This window comes from Rhinolophus sinicus, chromosome 8 (genome assembly GCF_057876585.1).
Source record: "Rhinolophus sinicus isolate RSI-liver-muscle chromosome 8, RSI-T2T, whole genome shotgun sequence".
NCBI lineage: Eukaryota > Metazoa > Chordata > Mammalia > Chiroptera > Rhinolophidae > Rhinolophus > Rhinolophus sinicus.
In genome coordinates, this window is record NC_142508.1 from 79,246,658 (window position 1) to 79,270,935 (window position 24,278).

At 42.0% G+C, this 24,278-nt stretch overlaps 1 protein-coding gene and 1 non-coding gene across 5 annotated transcripts in view; one reads left to right on the top strand and one right to left on the bottom strand.

The window, feature by feature from the left end:
• PHKB (phosphorylase kinase regulatory subunit beta) overlaps positions 1-24,278 on the bottom strand; it is a 122,337-nt gene that overhangs the window by 36,005 nt on the left and 62,054 nt on the right. For all 4 annotated transcript variants that reach the window (XM_019731864.3, XM_019731865.3, XM_019731866.3 and 1 more), the window contains one exon: positions 21,872-21,966. In XM_019731864.3, coding sequence (XP_019587423.1) covers positions 21,872-21,966 — 95 coding nt within the window. The remainder of the gene's footprint in view (positions 1-21,871; positions 21,967-24,278) is intronic.
• LOC141567762 (U6 spliceosomal RNA) lies at positions 8,067-8,173 on the top strand. The gene has a single exon (XR_012490592.2). It is a non-coding gene; the product is annotated as a U6 spliceosomal RNA (small nuclear RNA).

Here is a 24,278-nt window from a genome sequence, read left to right on the forward strand (position 1 = left end):
TTACTCAAAAGGATGAGAAAAAATTATTCAGCGTCTCATCAAGATTTCTAATGACAGATGAACACATTAAGCCTTATTTTTCTTGGATGAGAGCTAGTATTTACTCACCAAAAGAAAGAGTAACCTTAGAGTGGGCCATTATCTATAATCTTCAGGACAATTAGGGATTCTTAAATAAAAAGCAAGTGAACCATATACTAGAATGCAGACAACATTTCAATAACAATAAATGAGGCAGCTTACAGATCCTAACGAGCAAGTGGGTATCTTCTTCCTGAATCATAGGCCTGTTTAGGGTAATGTGGTTCCGTCCATGTGAGAGAGTTACTCAGGTCTAAAACGCCCACTACACATGTGGAAGCACACTGAACATCTGGTGAGGGGACTAGTAGATGGTTGAAGATCTCCTGCATTGTAAAAACTCAGCATTTCACAAGGTTCCAATTCGCAAACCATCTACCATAACGTGCTTAGGCCTTCAACCCCGACCCAAGTGGGACCCCAGCCACAGAAAGAATTCAGCATGGGCAGTCCCACCCCAACATGCGTTTCACTGACAAAGTTGGAACCATCTTTACTCTGTTTTCACTGTTTTCTTCAAACCACCAACACTCTTGTCTAAACCTATGAAATCCCTCTGGAAACTTTCTGATATTAATTAATGCCTTCTATTTCTGAATATTTTCCATAATAATATTATAATGTTTTTTGCTTTTAAGTTCACAACATGTGCGCGCGCACACACACACACACACACACACACAGTACTTGAGCCCTGTGCAGCCCGAGTGCTCTCTGTGTGTACACGCATTTGCACACTCATTCACCTGACCAGCAGTTAAGGCTGCTAATACACTGCACTCCATACTAGACCCTCACGGCACAAGGTGATAGGGCCCGGTGTCCCTCCCTGAGGAGTTGAGCGTCTACTGGGAGAGTGAACAACAGGTATGTTTTCAAATATGTATTTATCAAAACGTAAAAATTTTTCACTGATATCTTTCTTTATCTCATTTAAAAAAATGGCTGCAGGCCATTTTAAAGGACATACCATAATTTACTTCAGGAATATTCATTTTGATGGACATTTAGGTGGTTTCCAAATTTCACTTCTGCAGAGAACATAGTAATTGTCTCTATGTCAAAGACTTGCTGAGGATTTATGGAGAACTAACCGCTGAGCACAGTATTTGACGCAAAATAACAAGCAAGGGCAGTAATACTAGCTACCGCTGTACTTATTACTTTCACACCTGTCCTAGGAACGCTGGCCCTCTCTTCCTTGTTGGTATTTGCAGGAATACCTATGTCACCCTAGGTCCCACTGATGTCCATCGTTCTAAGATACTAGGACCATCCATTATCCCATTATGGCTAGTTCTTCACCAAAGAATTGCAAACCGCTTTTAAAAGAACCCCTCAGGTGATTTACCACCTTCCCAATTTTCCCTCCTCTTTTTCAAACACAGACTATAACCACCTCCCTACCTTGCTGGCCTCTGTAACTCTGTAGCCCCCACCTGACCTGCTTTGCGTTTAGAGACGGAAATGGTCGCACTTAGGGCCTTGGTCTTCTATTCATCGTTGCACTTGTTTCTCTTTCTCTCACCAAACTCATTCACTCTGGCAGCATCAATCGTCACCTTTAAGGAGACGATGCCATATATATAGTTCTAGTCTTGAACTTTCTCCTGAGTTCTAGTTCTCACCTTTTTAACTGCTTTGTGGACATTTTCTCTTGGTTCTTTCCAAAGTCAATAATTCTAAAACGCAACTAATGAACGCCACCTCCCCCCCAAGCAGGCTCATCCAGCACAGAACCTCACCCTGATCTCTGAGTCCCCACTTTTACCCTCCACATCCAATTTGTCACCAATCCCCTGTTAAGCCTTCCTTCATAAAGTATCTTGAATCTCTTTTTCATTTCTACAGCAACATTCAGGATTGAAAAGTAACAGCAGCAGCAACAAACACTTCACATAACCCTCCACATTCTGGGTGTGAGGCTCGGTGCTAAGAGCTTCAACAAACCATTATCCCCATTTCACAGAAAACAAAAATGAGGCCCAGAAAGCTTAATTAACTTATCCAAGGTCACAGAGCTCGTCCACAGCAGAGCTAGGATTCAGACCCAGGCAGTCTGAGTGGAGATCTGTGCTCAGAAGCCCTCTCTCATTCTCCCTTTCCAAGAGTGCAAAGAGCAGGTTTGAAAATGGAAATACCCACGTACAAGTCCTATCCTGTCACTTCTGTGCTCCAAAACCAGGCATTCCCAAAGAAAGCCGTCTTTCCCAACTTCCCACAAACATTTATAACTTCGCTGCTGCCTGCAGTCCCCTGTTCGTCTCCCATCTGTTTGCCTTGGAACACTCCGCTTAAAAAATAAAAATAAAAAACCACTCACGTCCATCCCAAGTTTCCATCCACCATCCTCCCACACGTGGACAGCCCCTTGTGTTCCTTTCTGTCTGCTCAGTTCTTGACTCATTCTTCCAACCCAGTCTCCTCCAGAGACTCCCCCAAACACCAGGGTGTCCCAGCATAGCTATGAGTCACCTGGCCATACTCATGCCAGCTCTGTGGAAGGGCCTCTGCTTGCTTCTGAGCAGTCTGCGTAACTACACTGAGCCCCCTGAGGGGCCCTCGTGCTCACTTTCCTCACAGAGCTTGTACACAGCACTCGATACTAAAGGAAAAGCAGCTGGTACTCATTGGATGGTCTGAAGGAAGAAACTTATTTCTTTTTTGATCTTAGAATCGCTGCTCACATTGATTAGCACTACACACATCTTCCCTTGAGCACAGGCAACAGATATTTGCAAACATGAACAGGATATTTTTAACAACGGGAAATAAACATAACTAAGGGTCCACATATTTATATAAGCTACCAAGACATGAACACAAGTCACTTTAATCACACGACTGACCACCAACAACCTGTAGTTGGAAATATTTTGATTTTAAACTTTCATTTCTATCAATGAGTAAAGTCAGATTGGAATTTTAAAACATTTATTGTGATGAACAGCAACACCCCATAACATTTACCATCATAACCATTTTTAAGTGTAAGTGCAAGAGGAACTTTGGAGCATGACCTACCTACAAGCTGAGCACTATTAATACTGCAACTTATCTTGCTCAAAATTGAAAACTACATCAATTAAGACACCGCATGTACACCTGTCTAGAGTCTAGTCCCCAAACTACTCCAGTCAGGTCAAAGTAGCAGGCTAGGGGCTCTGCAGCTGGGAACCAAGAATGAAACAGCAATGCACCGCTCAGAGGCACACAGAGAAACTTGATGTGAATGTGCCCGATGGTTTGCCTTCCCCTTGTTCTTTAAGTTTTCAACAGATAATTAATTCATATGGTTCAAAAAATTTTCTATTATGAAACATTTCGGTAAACGCCTCTCCCACCTGTGGTCCCTGCATCCACCGGTTTCCCACCGGCCACCAACCAGGTCATGGCCATGGTGACTTATGCCTCTTTCCAGAGTTTCCTTTTGCCTATCAACACAAACAAGAATCTATTGTCTTAGTTTCTCACATTTTTAGACAAAAGGCAGCATATTACAGCCATTTTTCCACTTAATAATTATACATCACTGTGTTCTTTTCATGTATTAGTACACAGAACACGTCTTCCTTTTTGTTATAACTGCTTAGTATTCTGTTTTGTAGCCGTATCATACTTATAATGTCATTTTTCATATCTTTTATCACTTACGGCTAGTCAACCTTCTGCACTGACTCTCTGGACATGGTTATGGTTACACGGTGGAAGCCGTAAGCATTAGGTTTTACTTTCGCTTCTAAGAATGGAAGACACACTCAGCATCAATCATTCAGAGACATTACTATCATTGGATTATGCAGGTCACTAGAAGAAAGTTACCAGAACAGATAGCAGGACAGGATTTGGGCAATGGGAAGACTCTAAACCTTTTCTACGAGATTGGCACAGGAAGATACACAGATGTCCACTTACAACTTATTCATGGAAGTAAGCTCATTAATAAGATTTATATTATTACTTTATTTGAAGTCCAGCTTAGAATGTCATGGAATTACGATATCTCGAGTACCCGCCATGTGCCTATGTCACTTAAGCACTATATGATGTGCTGTCACAAGAATTCTCGTTTTTAAAGATCAGAAAACGGATACAGAGAAAGGCGAAATGATTGTGAAAGGTCATCCATCTAGTCAGTGGTAGCGCTTAAACCTGACTGTACGTGTGTCTAGTCTAAAGTCAATATGGCGTGTGTCACAGTGTACATTTCAGATTATATGCTGCTTGCTGTTGTGGCTTGTATTAGTCAGGGTTCTCCAGAGAAACAGAAGCAATAGGGTGCATGCGTGCGTGCGTGCAGAGCAGAAAGAGATTCACTGTAAAGAATTGTCTGGGACACTGTGGAGGCTGGAAAGTCTCGAGGTCTGCAGGGTGGGTCAGCAAGCTGGAGACCCAGGAGAGCTGACGCTGGAGTTCCAGCCCAAAGACCAGGAGGCTCAAGCCCCACTTCAAATCCAAAGGCAGGAAGAAGCTCGTGTCGCAGTTTAAGGCCATCAGGCAGACAATCCTCTCTTACTGGAGGGAGGGTCAGCTCCGGTTGCAGTCAGGCCTTCCTGCATGAAGCCCACCCACCCGGGAAAGGCAGTCTGACGCGCTCGGTCCACCTCTCAGACAAAAACACCCTCACCTCATCCAGAATAACGTTTGACCAAATGCCATGTCCCAGTCAAGCTGACACATGCAATCTACCATCACCTGGTTGTAGAAACGTGTTGCAATATGGGGAGCAAAAGCCTTTGTGTTTCCACCAAAAGTCCACTCTTCATCCTCGTGAGTTAAGGGTTCAGAAAACTCAGTTCCAAGTGTCGTCTATGAAACACCTGTTTTCTCATATGTTTTTAAGACAATTTTGTCTAACTACATGTTTAAAGCTGTTTATTTCATGATTTTTACATGCTATCCATTTCGTAGCAAATCTGACATCACAGTGACATTTAACAGTATGATCATGAAATCCTCAAAGTCAAGTTTATTTTCTACGTGCTCGCCCAGTTCAGAAAGAAGATCTTTGTATTTTGGTTTGGTTTCTTGTCCCAGTCTCCACGTGGCCTCTTCTTTATATCCCCAGTTATAGGGGTTCTCTCCAACTGGCCTTCAGGTGTTCTTGAGGTTGATGTTCTACAAGTTATTTGTAATTTTGGTGTGATCCTGGGATGCAGTAGGCTTAGCGTGTACCTAATCAGCCATCTTGGACCTCCCCTTACATGCTTTTTGATAGAACATAATTCTTAAGTTCTTGGGAATTAAATTAAAAAATTACCTCTTCTATTAAATAATGTCTACAGCACGTAAAACTCATAATTCTTAGTTTTGCAACACTGTATTGAGCCCCGGTCTAAGTAGCTTTATTTTTAAAATGCCCTATGCTGCATAAAATAATGCACTGGGATTGGCCGGGATAGGTCTTGTATTGAAAGAAGGACACGGGAGGAGGTGAGAGAAGGGAAGAGAAAAAGAAGCCGACAAATGACTGGGTCACACCTCTCCCGGGGCTGTTCTTGCGTCAAGGGCAGCGCCCGTGAAACGTCCTATACCCTCCTCCTGGGGTCTCACAGAAACTCATTTACGCTCATTAGCCTTCATCGGTAGGTCCTGCCAACATTCAGCATCTTTTCATTACACTCATTTTTCAGCAAAACCTCATTAGCTGAAGAAACCAGGCAGATGCTTTATACATCTCAATTCCAACTAGAGCCATCACACCGCGATATTTTTCCTGCAGGAGCCAAGGAACAGGCTACGGCAGCTGAACACAGGCGCATCCTGACTGGAACACATTGGCATCTTGTTCTGACATTTCCAACCAAGCCAAAGAAGCAACACAGAGAAAATTAATAGGGAAGCAGAGGAAAGGTAAGTAGAAATATCTGAGGAATAATGTCAGGCATGGTTAAAAAGCTAAACTTGACTCGAGAGTAGAGCTGGCCAGAAAGAAAATGGCCCTTTAGGATCCTTGCATTTCTACATTACATTAGTGATTCTAGTATAAGCTTTATTTAAGAGGGAAACAAATGAATGATAAACACTATTCCCAAACTGCAAACACAGTTTCAAATGCCTGAATGAGTAAACCCATTTTTTTTGACAGCAGTCCATTCAATAACTGCAGTTATCTTGGAGACACTGCTGGTCATTACGTTGTCACCACAAAATAATCTGTAAACTGTTTCTTTCTAAGCATTTGCTGTAACTGCATGTTTCTATATTTTTATCTTAAAGAAACGACAGTGTTAACGGTCTCGCCTACTTCCTGGAAATGATGCTACAATGATCCTGTGGGCCCCTGCCCTGAAACCCTGACCTGACCCCTGGTGTTTACACAGCTTTCATCACAGCCAGAGGGAAGGACAAATGATGAGAAACAGGAAACACAACAGCAAAGATCAACACCAGGGAAGACAGGTGAAATGAGGGTGAGACAGGGAGGCAGAGGCAGGAGAGGGGAGTCATTTCCCTCTCAGGGTTTCCCTGTCATTTCAAAGGGCTTCCGGTGTGAAAGGCCTCTAATGGGACACAAAAGCACTCATGGGGTAAAAAGGAGCACGCACAGCATGCCGACTTGTGTTTGGCTTTTCTCCTTCGGGTGCTTACACTGGCCACATCAGGTCTCTGGTATCTGAGGTGAAAATGTCAGAGGCGGAAGGGGCCGTTTCTACCACCCAGAGTGGGTGGGTCATGACAAAGGTGTGAGGGACTCATTGACAGAGACGGGTGGCAGGCCTCCCCTCCAGCCAGAGAAGCACACCTCTGCGCTATGTTAGGGCTGAAATTCGCCCTTAGATGTTCCGTCATCCGCCTGATGGATGAGGACGCGAGGCCCACACAGGGCCAGTGGCCCAGGCCCTGGAGCAAGGCAGTGGCAGGTGCAGCAGCAGAATCCAGGGCTCTGAACTGCTCTGGCCTGGAGTTCTCGCTAAGTCTGGCCGCCTCATTTACTGGCTGCACAGCCGGCTTTCAGTGCACTGGAGAAGGGCCAAGTGCGCGACTCCACTTGTGCCTGGAAATGAGTGGACAGCCCCCAGGGGCAGTTATTATAACATGAAAGGCACCTGAGAAGGGTGGTCTTGAAGAGACACAAGTGTAACAACCTCTGTTCCTTTCTTTTGGCACCAGATGCTCATCCCAAGAACAAAAAAGACTGGGCTGGTAAGACAGTGCCAGGGAGAACCTATGGCCATATTTACAGCCACTGGATTAGGGACCAAAGAGATACAAAGGTAACCAGCAAGCTCTAGAATCCAACAAGCCTTTAACTCCAAGGAGCCATCTTTACCGGCTGAGGCAGAACTGTTTCTAGCATGGGTTCTCACTGGGCACCCGACTGCGAAGGAAACACTACCATCACTCACAGCAGCGTCAACCGAAACGTCTTCCACAGCAATGAAATCACAACTCAACAGTTCTGTGTACTAGGAATGGTCCTGCCTCCGAGGGCTTGTCCATTTTCCCCTCATCCACACATCACAGTAGGCACCAGGGATCAGTAGGCACCAGGGATGGTAGCAAGATAGATGAGACCTCATCCCTCTTCTTCAGGAACTTTCCATATAACAGAGAAGATAAGCTATAGGTGAAGTTCAGCAGGGTACCAACTACAATGCCCTGGACGGGTGCCTGAGGGCAAGAGCAACCGCTGCTCACTCAGCCTCAGAACTGAGGAAGACTCCGCAGGAAAGGTATGAGCTGCTCGTAAAGGATACAAACTTGCCATTAATGCGTCATTCAGTAAATAGTAACATCTGTTAATAAGACAAAGTCCTCTCACGAAGCTTACATTTCAGTGGGGGAGGGGCAGATGATTAAAAAATAAAGAAAATATGTATATAACTAAATAACAAAAAACAGTGATAAATACCAGGATAAACGAAAAGGGCACTATAATAGTTACTGAAGGCAGCGGCTACTTTAGATGGATGGTCGGAAAATAATTCTCTTAGGAGGTGTCTGTCATTAAATCTGAGACTGATTCAGTGATGAAAAGGACTGTGCTCACTTCGGCAGCACATTTACTAAAATTGGAACGATACAGAGAAAATTAGCATGGCCCCTGCGCAAGGATGATGAAAAGGACTGAAATCTGGAGATGGGCACTTCGGGAAGAAGGAACAGTATGTGCAAAGGCCCCGAGATGGAAAGACTTGAAGTGTCTGAGGAACTGAGAGGAGACCAGCGTCTGGAGCATAAAAGGCAAGCAAAAGACTGACAAGAGATGAGGGCTGAGTTAAGGCCCAAGAGGGCTTTCTAAGGCAACAAGGCCTTCGGCTTCCATCTAGTGGGATGAGAAGCTACTGAAAGGTTTCAAACAAGGAAAAGACTCAATGTAATTCACACTTTTAGAAGAACAATAAAAGCCACATATGTTGTACTTATTAAGGGCCAGACCCTGCCCAAGCATTTCACATCTATTAACTTATATTATGATGGCTGCTACGCAGACCTGGTTTGCAGAGGGCAGCAGTGTGGACACGGGAGATTAGTTGGAGGCTGCCGTTACGAGATGGTGGTGACCTGGGCTATATGGTGGAAATGAAGAAGGAGCAAGTGAGAAGACGTCAGAACATTTAGGAAATAGAGTCGACAGGACTGAATTTAGAAAGGGAGAAACAGTGACATAGAGAGAAATCAAAAATTACTTGTATGCTTTTACAGAGTGCAAAGGAAGAGGGAGTGTTCAATGGTGCTGAATGTCTTTGTCAAACAGAGTGAAATCTGGAAAGAGATCACTGGGTTTTTCAATCGGGAGGCCACTGTAACCCTTCTCACATGGCTTTAGCACAGTGGTGGCATAAGCAGCCTGTATACAGGAAGAGGTGACTGGGAGAAGAGGAAACAAAGATGGTGCAACTATTTTTCCAAGATGTCTGAAAGGGGAGCAAAGAAGGGAAGTGAGAGAGGTCCTTGAGAGAGGGGTACCATTGAGGAAGCACATTTTGCTTTTTAGAGCAGGGGACAATTAAACACGTCTCTAGATTGAGGAGAAGAAGTAAGAGAGAAAGAGGTTGAAATCTAGAAGAAAGAATGGGTATCAAAATAGGTTAAAATAAAGGGGGCGGGGCCAGCCTGGTGGCTCAGACAGTTAGAGCTCCATGCTCCTAACTCCGAAGGCTGCCGGTTCGATTCCCACATGGGCCAGTGGGCTCTCAACTACAAGGTTGCCAGTTCGATTCCTCGAGTCGTGCAAGGGATGGTGGTCTCCGCCCCCTGCAACTAAGATTGAACATGGCACCTTGAGCTGAGCTGCCGCTGAGCTCCCAGATGGCTCAGTTGGTTGGAGCGCATCCTCTCAACCACAAGGTTGCCAGTTTGACTCCCGCAAGGGATGGTGGGTTGCGCCCCCTGCAACTAGAAACGGCAACTGGACCTGGAGCTGAGCTGCGCCCTCCACAACTAAGACTGAAAGGACAACAACTTAAAGCTGAACAGCACCCTCCACAACCAAGACTGAAAGGACAACAACTTCACTTGGAAAAAAAAAGTCCTGGAAGTACACACTGTTCCCCAATAAAGTCCTGTCCCCCTTCCCCAATAAAATATATATATATATATATATATATATATATATATATATATATATATATATTCAAATGGTTCCTTACTTAATGAGGCTAGTGTGTCCTGTATATCCTTCCCAATTCTTCACAAATTCAAATCTAAAATTATCTTCTGCAAAATACCCCACCTATAATGCTTCTTCAATATAAATTAGAAAAGTGTATCCAAGAAGTATCTTAATATACAATGATCATCAACAAGATCAAACTCTCTGGGGACTCAAAAAACAAAGTAAATAAAAACATTTCCCAACCTAGGAGAAAGCAAAGGAATGACAGAAACTGCACAGTGGCTTCACCTTCCTCTTGGTATGTCATCAGTTGATAAATGAGCATTTGTTGGCCCAGCTGCAGAAGCACTATGCTAAAGCTGGGATGGGAGACGTAATAATATAAGACACGAGGCTTGTGACTAATCTAGCTTAGTCATAATTAAAGAACGATGAGGACACAGGGTACCAGCATTAATACTAGAAGCCCTGTTGACAATGATTCTTTGCTTGGCTAAACTTTATTCCGGCTCCTGCACCTTCTCCTCGGGTCACATGTACGCTTTATGTAAAATTCCGTTTTAGCAAGAATCCTGCTAATGCAGTTTAATCAGAGTCCCCACCCTCATCCCCCACCATTCCCAGGTATGTCTGCTCACTCTGGCCTGCCTTCAGCAAAGAACCCTTTTCGGTCAGCTTACCCAGAATCCCCCTTACCCATGATGTTTCCCCTCAGTGCTTTCCCATCCTCTGATCCCCATCCTCTCCGTGGCTATAGATTCCCTCTTACTCAGGCTGTGATTGGGGTTGAGCCCAATCTCTCCCCCACTGGAAAATCTCATTGCAGTGGTCTGTACACCTACCCTGCTTCCCCGAAAATTAGACCTAGCCAGACCATCAGCTCTAATACGTCTTGGGGAGCAAAAATTAATATAAGACCTGGTATATTATATTATATTACATTATATTATGTAAGACCCAGTCTTATATTATAGTAAAATAAGACCGGGTCTTATATTAATTTTTGCTCCAAAAGACGCATTAGAGTTGATGGTCCAGCCGGGTCTCATTTTCGGGAAACACAGTATTACAATGGTCCTGAATACAGTCAGCCTTACAATCTTTAAAAGTGTCACTGAAAAGAGTTTTCTTTAATACCATGCAGTAAATGCACAGTTTGTACCCAGGTGGACACCAGCGTGGGCATGGCTCGCCAGGCCATACTTCAGGACACCTGGGTTCCAGCCTTGGGTCTGTACCTGCGTGAACCTGTAAATGTCACTTTCTCTTTGAATCTCATTTCCTGATCTATAAAAACTGGGAGTTAAACAGCATGCTCTTGACAATCTAAATATTCTCTTAATAAACTCTCAATATTCTGCCATGTATGGGAGGTCCAGGCAGCAAACACAAGGAGCTGGCAAATGGTTTTGAACTTTAGCAGTAAAACAAGAAGAAATCGGCTCCTGTCTGTTACAGAACTCTGGGTACTTCATGGCTTATACCCATTTGATTTTTAAAAAATTCAACATTCCCAAATCTGGACTAAGGTCTGTAACAATATGCTTGGATCAAGGATGTCTTAGGGAAAGAAAATTTTTAAAGTGATTTTCATATTTATGATTTTTATGTAAGCGTAAAATTGTTTTATAGCCTCTTGCCTTATTTTCATTAGCTAATGAACACTATGGAATATAAAGTATTTCATTTAGCAACAGAAAAATATTGAGTAAGTACAGAACTTTTAATGAAAAGCAATTTAGACACATCAACTGTCTTGAAAATGCTATAATGCTGCAGTAAACATCAAATCTTAATGGGCTCTTATTAGGATAAAGTTCTAGAACAGACATTATTACAGTAAAGTGTGTATGGTCAAGGAAATCTTAATATAGCAAATGACAAAAAACACATAGGCATTACAAATAATATTTTATAGGAATAATATGAAAAATAACTGATAGCATAACAGTCAGTGAATGCAAAACTGAACATCCAATAAGACTCTAACCACAGAATAAAAAAACTCTTGTATAGTAATAGCCAAGATGTTAAAAATATAATGTTTTCCTCCAGACTTTTCAGAATTTGTCTTATTCTCATTAATGAGAAAGTAATATTATTTATAAAATTAAGTTATTTGGAACAAAATAAAAATAGCAACAATATTTACGAGCTCTTATAACGTGTCAGACATTTTGGTAGCGCTTTACATACATGATCATTTAATCATATTTGACCAACATGAGTTAGGAATTATTCTCCCTATTTAACAAAGGAAGAAAGTGAGGCTTAGCGAGCTTACTACAGCTGTCCCAGGTCCGTACGTAGAAGGGACTGGTTTTACCGCTATCCTGTAAGTGTGCAGCAGAGCCACTATACTATATCACCTCTTTGAAAACAAAAATTGATTACATATATGTGGTATTCTTTAATTTTCAGGAAAATAAATCATACAAAATTGTATGCACCTGTATTTTCAGAAAACAAAGCACAAAGCCCCCCTTTATGCATTCACTTGAAAAGTAAGTGACCAACAAGTATTTATGTTTTTAGCTCAGCTCTGTATAAATGCGTACAGGTTGAGTAAATAAGTAAGTACTGACTTTTATCCTAAATCTAGAGCCTTACAGCTTGGAAAATAAGCTCTTACGACTAAAAAGCATTCCTTTCATATTTGCCTTTTCTCCAGGGCCTGTCAAAGTAGATCAATCCATTTTAATTGGTATATTAAACGTACTTCTCAGATTCAAAGCTTGGGTGTCACTGAAAATGACAAATGTGCAACCGGATTCTCTCAAGCGTGCGTCAAACACATGAACTACTCTGTCATGATAATTATTCAATAAATGTAAAATACGGCTTCAAGTAGCTGGCCAAAAATACTCCTACTTTATTCACGAGTAGAAGGGCAAAAACACCTGGAACTCCCCACGGCCCTCAGGGAAGTGGGGCTTCCCAGGCCCCTTCCCGTGGTTTAGAAGAGGGCAGCTCCGTGTACTGTGGGTCCTTCAGTGAGAGGGAGTTAGAACAGGGCTAAAGGGCAGTTTTTCTTCAAAGATCAAAGCCCATCAAAAACTGTTAATAGACTCAAAATAAGGGGCAAAAAGGGAAGTAGAGAAGTCCCAGACAAGTTCATACGTTTATTTATATTTATGAACGAAGAGGAATTTTTTCTCAGGGTACAATGCCAGGAACAGGTGGGCTGAGCGAGCTGGGCCAGAGCAGGCCGTGAACTGAGGAGGGGAGCAGATTTGTCAAAACCACACTTGATCACCCCATTCCTTGTACGTCTTGACTATGGACTTACTGTCTTACTAGGAACTACTCTCTTCTTTTACATTTCAGCCGTGACTTGAAGACGTTTTCATCTTGTAGATGAAATACTCCATTATCTCTTTGCCTATTACTGGAACTTTTAATTTTAATAAGTTCACTGGGTTAATTAGAATGATGCTATTAAATGTGCTTAAGCTCTTTCTTTTTCCTTTTTTTTACTTCCAACTTAACTTTCCCAGTTCTGGATATTTTTGATCAAGGCATTTAATTTTAATTGGCTCTGGTATAAACCACTAGTTAGTAGGAGACTCTTATTTCCCCTGAAGACTAAATCTAGTACTGCCTGAAAAGAATCTCTGTCAGTGTGGCATACGAAGGGTAGGCTTTCACAAACATTTTTGATGCCTTGACGATTTTATTCTGCTTTATTATGATAATCATAAGAACTTCTTTCTGTTCAGTACTCAAATTCATTCCTATGCTTGTAGATAAATTTGGCTTTTTGGTCCCATACAAACATGTTCTTTCCTTGCCAATGCAGCAAAGTTTTATACATTTTTTTCATCTTTTAAGTAGAAATTGTCTCAAATTGGTTCAACTCTTTGAGAGCATTAGAATGAAGTGAACCAAATAAAACTGAGCCTCATGAAAAATTTCCTTAAATCACCTAAGATTAATAACCTTTAAAAACTATGAATAGATTTGAAACAAGAATAAGAGAGGGAAGTTGGGATAAGTCCGTGTTGTGGGAGTGCAGCATAATGAACCGACTAAATTAGGAGAGGCTTATAACCTTTCTTGGATTGCAGCAAAACTCACTTTGTGAACAGATGGTCTTCCGCCGTTTTAATCACTCTTTAACTCCCTACAATCTGGCTTCTGGGCACACCATCCACCACAATCACTCAAAGACTACCAGTAGCCTAGATCGTGGAAGCCAGCAACAGAAGTGCTAGAAGGAGATTTACAAATCAATCCCAGAAAAATAATTTTCTAGATTAGTGAACCTCACTCTGGATGCGTTTGGAGGCCTGGCCCAGATGACACGAAGGTGACGCATGCAAGGTCTAACGACCAGCACTGAATGTCTGCCAGTGCTATGCGGTTCCCCAGCCAGCTAGGCAGTCAATCTTCTTGAACCGCTGTCTCCAAGTCAAAATTCCCCACACTTTTCCATCCATTGACATGGTTTTACATCCTCCATCTGCGTTAGCCACACCCTGGCAAACAACTAAGCCTCAAGCCTGGCCTTCCAAGAACTGTCTCTCGTGAGTTCAATTTCCACCATGAGCTATGTTCAATACCACACAACCTCGTATCTTTCTGCTCAATAACTACTGGGTACCTCAACTAACTACCATGTCTGCACTGGACCTGTCAAAATATAAATAATAATAACAATAGCAGCTAACATTTGTTGAGTGCTTAACTGTAAACCAGAGACTGGTCTAAGCACTGCACCTGTACTCTCTTACTCCTTTCCACGGGTCTATGAGTCATGATTCTGGTTTTCCATGTGCAGAAACTAAAGTACACAGAGGTTACCCAGCTGGCCCAGCTTTGGCTCAAGCCCAGACATGGCGCCTGCAGAGGCTGTGCTCTTAGCTGTTGTGCAGGCAGAACACCCAACAACATGAAACCTCTCTTGTTTATATTCTTGAATGATAAACAGCATTTTCAGAGTCGTTTTTTTTCCTTCTGTGACTCTTCCTTTGATATTAGAATGACTTATTTACATAAAAATTCACTTGCATTCAACATCCATTTCAAGAAAAAAAATTGTTTTTTCTCAAATTGGTTTTAAAATGAAGAAGAGAAACCCAGTTCCTGGCTGGTCTTATGCTATTCCCTGCTACATATATTAGATTCAGACAGAATCCTGCAAACATTTAAAAAGGTATTATGTGTGTCATCCTTTTTAACCAGGAACCTTCTGTATTCTGATTAATATAACACACATTTCAAAATCAAGTCCATTTGCTATAAAACTCCAGAAACCCACCCTCCAGTTGCTACCAATGGATGTCCCTACGGGGTTAGCTTATCTGTGGTGGACAACTGCCATGTAGGACATTCAGTCAGTGAACAGTACGTGGTCGGTCAGCTGCTTAGTTTCTGCAGCAATCAGACCTTTTCCAAATACATATGAGTGGGCAGCAAAGGCTGGAAACAAACACGGTCTTCGATGAACCATTATCTCACATGAACGAGGGAGAGACGCTGCTGTAAGAACAACGAAAATCTCATTCACAGAATCAGTAGGCAGCCGGCACCAGGATTACCTAAGCAACAGAGAAGGACGGACCCCTCATAGGACAAGTTGGAGTGGAAGGAGAGGGGAGTAAACACTCAGACACAGAAGCTTGCTGGCCTCCTGAAGTGGGCTTTGGGTTTGTTGTTTCGGATAAGCAAGAAGGAAATCCCGACTAAAATTGCTAGTTGTTGGACTGTGGACTTGACCTCATCCTAGTGCTAACAGAGAAGAAAGAAACAATGAGACCCCTTTAACACGATAGATGTTATGTATAATGAATCCCAGCATACGTTTTGTCACACTGATGTGACATCTTTGCACTTGATATTTCAGGTCATGTCCACAGGCCTCTCGGTGTCTGAAGGCACAGGTGCTGCTATAGTTCTGTAATGTGATTCTGAGCCAGGCTGTTCAGGAAACCAGCTACGTCCTCTGTCAGCACCTTTTCACACCATTATGAAAACACCGCTTCCAAGCGTGACATCCCTCTCTCCTTCCCTTCCTCAGTTAACACCTTCATTTTGGTTCTGCCACTTGACAACTGTGTGCCCTTGGAAAAATGACTAAGCCTCTGAGACTCACCTTCTCTCTCTGTAAAACAAGTATAATAATGTTATGTCAGAAAAGTGTTCAAATCAGCCATAATTTGCAGCGCCGCCGATAAACAGTAGGAGCACAGTCAACAGTGGTTACTCCTGTTTCCCTCACTTCCTTTCTCTTGCCCTGTCAAATACCACACTGGGCTGACAGAACACAGAGAAGAGGAAGACACGTTGCCTGCTCTGAGGACCCTTGCCAGAGACTCAGGCATGTAAGCCAACAACTACAATGGAATGACGTGTTGTAACATGGAGTATGCAAGGGGCTATGGGAAAGCAGGCTCCATGGTGCAGCTTCCAAACCCACAAGACTTGTTTTCAGGGAGAAATTTATAGGATGATTAGATAATAGGGTCTTTTGTATAATTTAATCAAATGTGACATAGGAAAGTGGGGGGAAAGGAGCAAGCACTGTTAGTTATACTGTTTGTAATAGTTTGGGGTAAATTATTTTCTTTCCAATGTTTCTTTACCAGAAAATTTGAATAATTTTGGTGTTTAATTTACTTGGATTCCACGTGCTTGGGGCCATCACAACTGTTTAATGAACATCTACTCTGCTTAAATCCCAGTGTAGGTTCGCTGCCTGAGATCTAAAGAAGCATAAGGTACAGCTGGAGAAAATGACACTTCCCAGAAACAAGATAAGACCGAAGACAGCAGGCGAGGCCTAGGCTTCCAGCTCTAGAGAGCAAAGTGAGCACATGCCCTCAATTCTCATCTCTTCAGATCCCACACAAATGACCATAGAGATGTTCAAAATAAACAAAAAAGACGAAAGCCATAGCAATGACTAGAAAAAAAGAGGGCCTTCAAATACGATATTTCAGTGCATTAAAAGCTGGCAATGGAAGCGCATAATGAATAAAGCAGAGCAGTGGAAGCCAACAGAACCCAAACTATAGCACTTAGAGTATTCCCCACAATGAGGCCACAGGTGTGGGAGCTGACCCACCAAACGGGGGGCTCCAGGGGGCACCTGGTTTGCAGGAACAATGGAGGGCAGACAGGAAAAGTGGGGTGTGACACAGACCTGATTAAAGCCACAGTAGCCCACCCCGTGCCCCACGTAAGAAACCACAGCCAGCAATTACAACACGGGGTTTTCCCTTAATGTACTGAACAAACTGCCCGAGGTGACTTAACACGTCTAGTGGAGGCAGTAGCTTCCTCAGAGTACAGCCCTCCCATTCTGGTGTTTGGCAAGGGTGATGATGGCCCAGCCCCCTGACAGACAACCCCCAATCACAACTTCCTCACCTCTTGCTGAGGTGGTGGGAAGAAACTACTTAATAACTGAGAATAATCAGACTGTGTATCATACTAATAGATGACTGGGTCATTGAGGATCACCAGATAAGTGACAAGATAACCAGCAGGAAGAAAGAGAAAACCACATTAATGAAACAAAAAAAATTACATTGAACATTAAACTTAGCAAAGTAAGCCAGTCACAGAAAGGCAAATATTGTATGATTCCACCTATATGAGGGACCTAGAATAGGCAAATTCATAGAGAAAGTAGAATAGAAGTTACCAGTGGCTGGAGGGAGGAGAGAAGGGAGACATATTGTTTAATACGTAGAGAGTTTTTGTTGGAGATGATTAAAAAGTTTTGGGTATAGATAGCAGTGATGGTTACATAATACTGTAAATTTATTTAATGCCACTGAATTATACACTTATGAATGGTTAAAATAATAAATATTAGGTAATGTATTATGTTAACCACAGTAATAAAAATGAAAAAAAAAACCACTCTGGAAATTCAACAAATGGTGCTGTAACAACTGGATAGCCACATGCAAAGAATGAAGTTGGATGCCTACCTCACACCATATACAAAAATCAACTCAAAATGGATCAGAGACCTAAATGTATGTGCTAAATCATAAAATTCTTGAAAGAAAACATAGGTATAAATCTTCGCAACACTGGATCAGGCAATGGTTTCTTAGGCATGACACTAAAAGAACAAGCAACCAAAGAAATCATAGATAAATTGGACGTCATCTAAATGCAAAATTTCTGTGCTTCAAATGACACCACCAGGAAATTGGAATGATAGTGTAGAATGGGAAAAAATATCTGCAATCGTATAAGGGATTATATCTAGAATATATAAAGAACTCTTATAACACAATAATAAAAAGACAACTCAATTTAAAATGACCACAGTATTTTACTAGATGTTTCTCCAAAGAAGACCTGTATACAAATTGCTAATATTCACATAAAAAGATGCTCAACAACAATAGTAACTAGAGAAAGGCAAATCAAAACCACAATGATAAAGCACTTCTCAGTGACGGGAATGACTATAATCAAAACAAGGGTTGACAAGACTGTAGAGCAATTGGAAGCCTCATCCATTGCTGGCAGGAGTGCAAAATGGTGCAGCCACTTTGAAAAACAGCCTGGCAATTCCTCCAAATGTTAAACATACAGTTAGTATATAACCTAGCAATTCCATTCTATCCAAGAAAAATATGAACATGTCACATAAAAACTCGCACACAATATTTCACAGCGGCATTATTCATAATAACTAAAAAGTGGAAACAACCCAAATGTCTACAACAGATGAACCGATAAACACATACAATGGAATGTCATTCAGCTACAGAAAGGAATGAAGGATTGACGTGGGCTACAACATTGATAAACTTTGAAAACATTATGTGAATTGAAAAAAGCCAATCACAAAATCCCACATATTATACGAAACCATTATATGATGTACCCAGGATAGGAAAATCCATATAGATTAAAGCAGTTGCCTAAGGCTGGGGTCGGGGGAGAAAGAAAGTGAAGAAAGGAGGGGAGTGGCTGTTCGAGGGCACAGGCTTCCTTTTGGGGGTGACGAAAATGTCCTAAAATTGACTGTGGCGAATATACTAAAAAACATTGAATTGTACACTTAATTAGTGAGCTGTATTGAATGTAAATTATACCCCAATAAAGCTTTTATAAAAAAATAAATGCTTAATAATGATAGTCATTGCTGTTTTCAATAATTATTCTGGAGAAAAAAAGATGACTCAAGGAACAGAAGAAATCTTAACTCCAATTTTCAGTCATAGAAAGATTTATGACAATAAACTCTCCTTTAAAATACAGGGAAGTGAGAATAAGACGGCCGAGACGCGATTCTCCCTTCTGCTCTAAGGACGAGTATCTCCCCCGGAAATAATCCAGTGGATAGCGATGCAAGACTGAGAGCTGGAAAGGAGGAGGCGGACGGGTCTGGCTAAGAAGCTCAGAACTTGAGGAACTGTAGTGCAGTCACATTCCCGAGGCCCCACAGACACTGGGCTGAGTGCCGAGGCCGGTGGCCTGAGACAGCCAACAGGCCCCAACCACGGCTCTGAGGCTCATCCTCAATGCTTTGGATTTGTGACATGCCAAGAGTCCTGTGTGTACTTGAAGGAGTGGACTTCTACAGCTTTGGCACTCCCTGTTTCCTGGATTCTAGAAACTTCCTTCTGCTACAATCCTCTGGGAAGCAATGAGTTGATATAGCAGGCCTGGGTTGTTCAAACCCCAAATATTCCCAAGATAGGCATGTTTTCAGGACGGGCCCTTGGCTGGCTGCTTGGAAGGCTGTGTGTGTGCAGGCCTGATGCTGGGGGCCATACTGTTCCAGTTAATCCAGACGGTTTATGCGAACAGTGTGGTTTATGGTGAACTTCTGCTTTTTCTCTGGGGGGTTAGAGCTTTAATGACCAAGGTCAGCCATGCAGGCGTTACATGAGTACAGGAATGACCCTCAGTAAAAGTCCTGGACATTCAGGCTTGAGCAAGTTTCCCTTGCTGAAGTGCTGGCAACACTTTATATGTGTTGTCACACATCAGTGCTGGGTAATTGTGTCCCATGCACATGACTCCACTGGGAGAGGACAGCGGGACCTGGTGCCTGGTTTCCCCAGGACTCTCCTCGTGTGCCTTTGCTGATTTCATTCTGTGCCTTTCACTATAAGAAACCACAACTGCAAGCATAACAGTCCTGTGTCCTTCTGGTCAGTCACTGAGGCTCAGGGTGGTCACAGGGACCCCGATCCACCCTCCTTGAAGTCAGGAACTTCTCTCATTTTCAGGAATTGTTTGAACTTCACTCCTCTCTACGTACTGTTCCCAACATTTGGCCGGGTTTAAAGCACCAGGTCAATCCCCACAGATCAGTTACCTGTAAAGTCGGATCTGGTTGGTCATGACACCCACATGCAAGCGGAGGGCTGGCCTGACCTCTGAAGTGCACCAAGTGCATGGCTCCCGGCCCCAGCCATGGACATGGGCACGCCAAGTCTTGGCTGCCGCTTAAATGGCTGAGAAAGTGGCAGAGACACCCCGCCATTTTGTATCCCACCCCACCCAAGCTGCCAATAGCCTGGCATGACAGCTCCCCGCAATTTTCTGCTGCCAATTGTCCCCATCATCTCCCTTTCAGAAACTACACAAGTCTGCATAGATGCAATCCCCATGTGTCCTCACCCTAGAGCAAGTCTCTTAGCTGGGATGTGACTCTGCCTGGGAGGCCTGCCACAGATAATTTAGGAGGAACATTAGAAAAAGATTTCACCCAGAGTGAATTCTCTATAAAATTCACTCGCATTCACTTGTACTCTGATAAGCTTTCTTGAGTGGGAGAGAAAGAGTTGCAAGTATATTGCAGTCAAAAATTACACACAACCCACAGCCTTCCTTCTGTGTGTCAAGCATGAAATAACTGTTTAATTGGTTGATTTCATTAGCCCTGTGCTTTGATGTTCTCTGTCTCCTGCCCCCCAGCTCAAGTCTGTGACTTATTTCTTTATTTTCTAAGGAAAGGCTTTGAGATTTCACCACCCCAGAGAAGTGGTCATATGTGTGAAACGCTAGGCAAATGATGCACACGAATCCTTAAATGGCTCAAAGTCTCAGCGTCTCAGCATTGGGTAATAGGAAGTGAAATGTATTCCCTGTTTTACCATTTCTTCAAGTAGAATTGCACATCTCAGACTGTACAGAATGCTCACGTGTACTGCACGGACACAAATGGTAACCGAGATAAAGGCCAAATCTCCACCTAATAAGGAGCTAACAGGCCGGTGAAAAATTTCTCGCATGTATTAACACAGGGATTTTATATTCTTGAGAAAAATCTTAACATTTATTTAAAAGTCTCCCAAGGGCTCTGATCTATAAACCACTCAGAGTAATTACATGTTTTGTTGAAGACCAGCAAAAGAATCAGAGAAATGATGTGACAGAACCTAATGGATCTGATGGGCTCTCCCTTTCTCATTAAAACAAGCGTGCACGTGCATGTGTGTGTGTGTGTGTGATGTAGATGTATGTTTTTTAAATGAAAGGAGCATTTATATTCCGTATGCGTATCTTCTGTCAGTGCTGACACTTGCTGTTCTTATGGAGTAAATGTTAACTGATTGGGAGCCAGGCACACACTCGGGTCCATTCCCTTTCCCCTCAGGCAGTTCCCACAGTCCACAGCATTTTCATTTTAACCATCCTCATTACTGGTATTGTTTAATACTTGAGGGTTTGCTCGTGTCAACATCAATCGTGCTGATGCTGCAAACACTTATTTTGTTGACACAATGTAGTCTGAATCCACAGGACTAACTAAAAATGTACAATATTTCTTCACCTGGCACGTCACGAAGTACAAAGAACAACTCTGCCACTCACTCACTCGGTCCTGTCACAGATATGGCACGGGAGAGACACCAAGCACAGGGTCCTTCACGGGACCTCGCTCCCTTCAATACCAGGGCCATCCCACCCAGGCCCCTGACACCCACACACACTGCATCTTCTGGAGGACATCTGACACCTAAATCGCAACCACTGTGAAGATGACAGTGTTTAGCTGGAAGACGTCTTGTTGGACACACCTGACTCATTCTTCCTCATTTACAAATAGCACTTTACCACAAGTCCTTTTTTCAAAATTATGGTATAGTTGACATAACAAGTAAATCTTAACTAATCAGAAGATGGAGAAGCCTTGCCTTCAGAAGGAGCAATAACAATCCCATTCAGAATAAAATTTCTTCTTCAATTAAGCTTTAAATGTCTCTGGATGAGTTTAATTTAAAAAACAAAAGATCTCTTTACCTGATTGGAAAACCTCATGCTCACGTTACGTTGATTCTGTAGTGGGACATAGCGCTGGATAGGATCGATGTCTTTAGGACTGATTAGTTCATCAGCTGAAAAAAAAAAAAGGGGAAAAGACATTACCAAAACTGCATCTGCACAACAAAATAAACCAACAAAATCTCATAGATATTTATAGAACTCTATCAACAAGAACAGAATATACATCCTTCTCATGCACATGGAACATCTTCCATATGCCAGGCCATAAAACAAGCCTCAATAAGTTTAAAAGGATTGAAGTCATAAAAGGAAATTATCTGACCTCAATAGAATAAATTAGAAATCAATAACAGAAAGAAGTTTTAGAAATTCACAAATATGGAAATTAAAGACCACATTCCAAAAAAATGAATGAGTCGAAGAAGAAATCAAAAGGGAAATTAGAAAATACTTTCTAATGTACTTTCTGATGAGATGATTGAAAATGAAGATATAACATACCAAAACTTATGGAATGTAGGTAAAGCAATATTCAGAGGTAAATTTATAGCTGTAGATGTCTATATTAATACAGAAGAAAAATCTTCAATCAATAACCTATTCTTCCACCTTAAAAGTGGATGAGAAAGAGTAAACCAAATCAAAAGTAAGCAGAAGAAAGGAAATAATACAGATTACAGTGGAAATTAATGAAATAGAATATAAATAAACAACAGAGAATATAGATGAAAACAAAACTATTAATAGATTTCTGAAAAGCTCAAAAGTTGGCAAACCTTTAGCTAGATTGACCAAAAGAAAGAGAAAGAAGACACTAATTACTGAATTAGGAATGAAAGCAGGAATGTCACTACTAGCCTCAAGGATTGTAAGAGAAAACTGTGAGCAAATGCATGCCAACAATTTAGATAACCTAGATGGATGGGGACAAAGTCCTAGAAATACACACATCACCAAAAGGGACTCAAGAGGGAATATAAAATCTGAACAGATTTGTAATAAGTACAGTTACAAAAAAAAGCCCAGGACCAGATTCTTTCATTGGTGAATTTATCAGATGAATGGATAAGTCAAATGTGGTCTATACATACAATGAAATGTTATCTGCCATACATGAATGAAATGCTGACCCATGGCTGAACCTTGAAAACAGGCTAAGTGAAAAAAGCCAGTCACAAAAGGCCACACGTTATATGATTCGAGGTAGATGAAATGTCCAGAACGGGCAAATCTATAGAAATAGAAAATAGGTTAATGACTGTCTAGTGCTGGGGTGAGATGAAGCAATTAGGAGAAAGTGGGTGGTGACTGCTAAAGGACATGAGCTTCATTTTGGGAGGGTGATGACAATATTCAGAATTGATCGTGGTGCATAACTCTCTATGAATATATTAAAAACCACTGAATTGTAAACTTTAAACAGGGAAATGTATGGTATGTAAATTACACCTCAACAAAGCTGTTCTCAAAATAATGTATTTGCATTCTCAAGGCAGGAAACCAGTTCATCAAGGGGAGACAAGGTGTTTCCTGATACTAAATTCTAAAGAGATTTCTGAGATGGGCCGTGTTTCCCGGGGCACTAACAAGCACGAGAACAGTGATCTCAGCTGCTGTAGTCCTGTAAACATGGAAACCCTTTTCATGTGGTAGTTCCCTGTGGCAACTTTCAATCAAATCCAAGGATATGACAAGGAAGGAATTTAGAGTGTTTGGCAGAGGAGGGTGGGAAGAAGGTCCTAAGTCAGCGTCTCATGAACACCTGAGGCTCACTGGAGCAGGGATTCTCTGGGGACCCAGAAGGGGCTGTGATGGGAGGGGGTGGTGGTAGGAAAAAACCCCTGAAATGTAACTCCGCAGAACCCGAGCAGAGCACAAGTTGGAATTATTTATGCAAATGTATAGAGAGCATACTCTCTGACCCAGCAGTTATGTATGAAGATAAAATTATCTTCGTTATGCTCAGACCTGTGAAACTTAATTGAATAATATCAGAAAAGACTCCCACTTCTCCTCAAGTGAGTCAGCACACTTCTTTCTTTTTACTGCACATAAGCTATGAAAATGTGCTCATTTCATTCTTGATCTTCAGCTTTACACTGCTACGTAAAATCGATACCATGCTGACTCTTGTATCAAGTCACCTGTGTTTAATATTTACTTAAAAAAATCACACCTCATTTCCATAGCTTTTTAGGTACCACTTTTAGGCAGTGAATAATTCTGAAAAACAGAGCAGGGAGTCAACCAGGAAAATGCTTGTCAATTTCCTTGCAGGTTGGGGAATGTTTCTCATTATATTTCTATTCTGAGGTAACTTCAAGGCACATGTGCAATGTCTATTACACAAAATCACTGAAGGTGCTGTGAGTAACTCTTGGAAGATGTCTTTAATAATAATAATAAAGGTGATATTAATAAC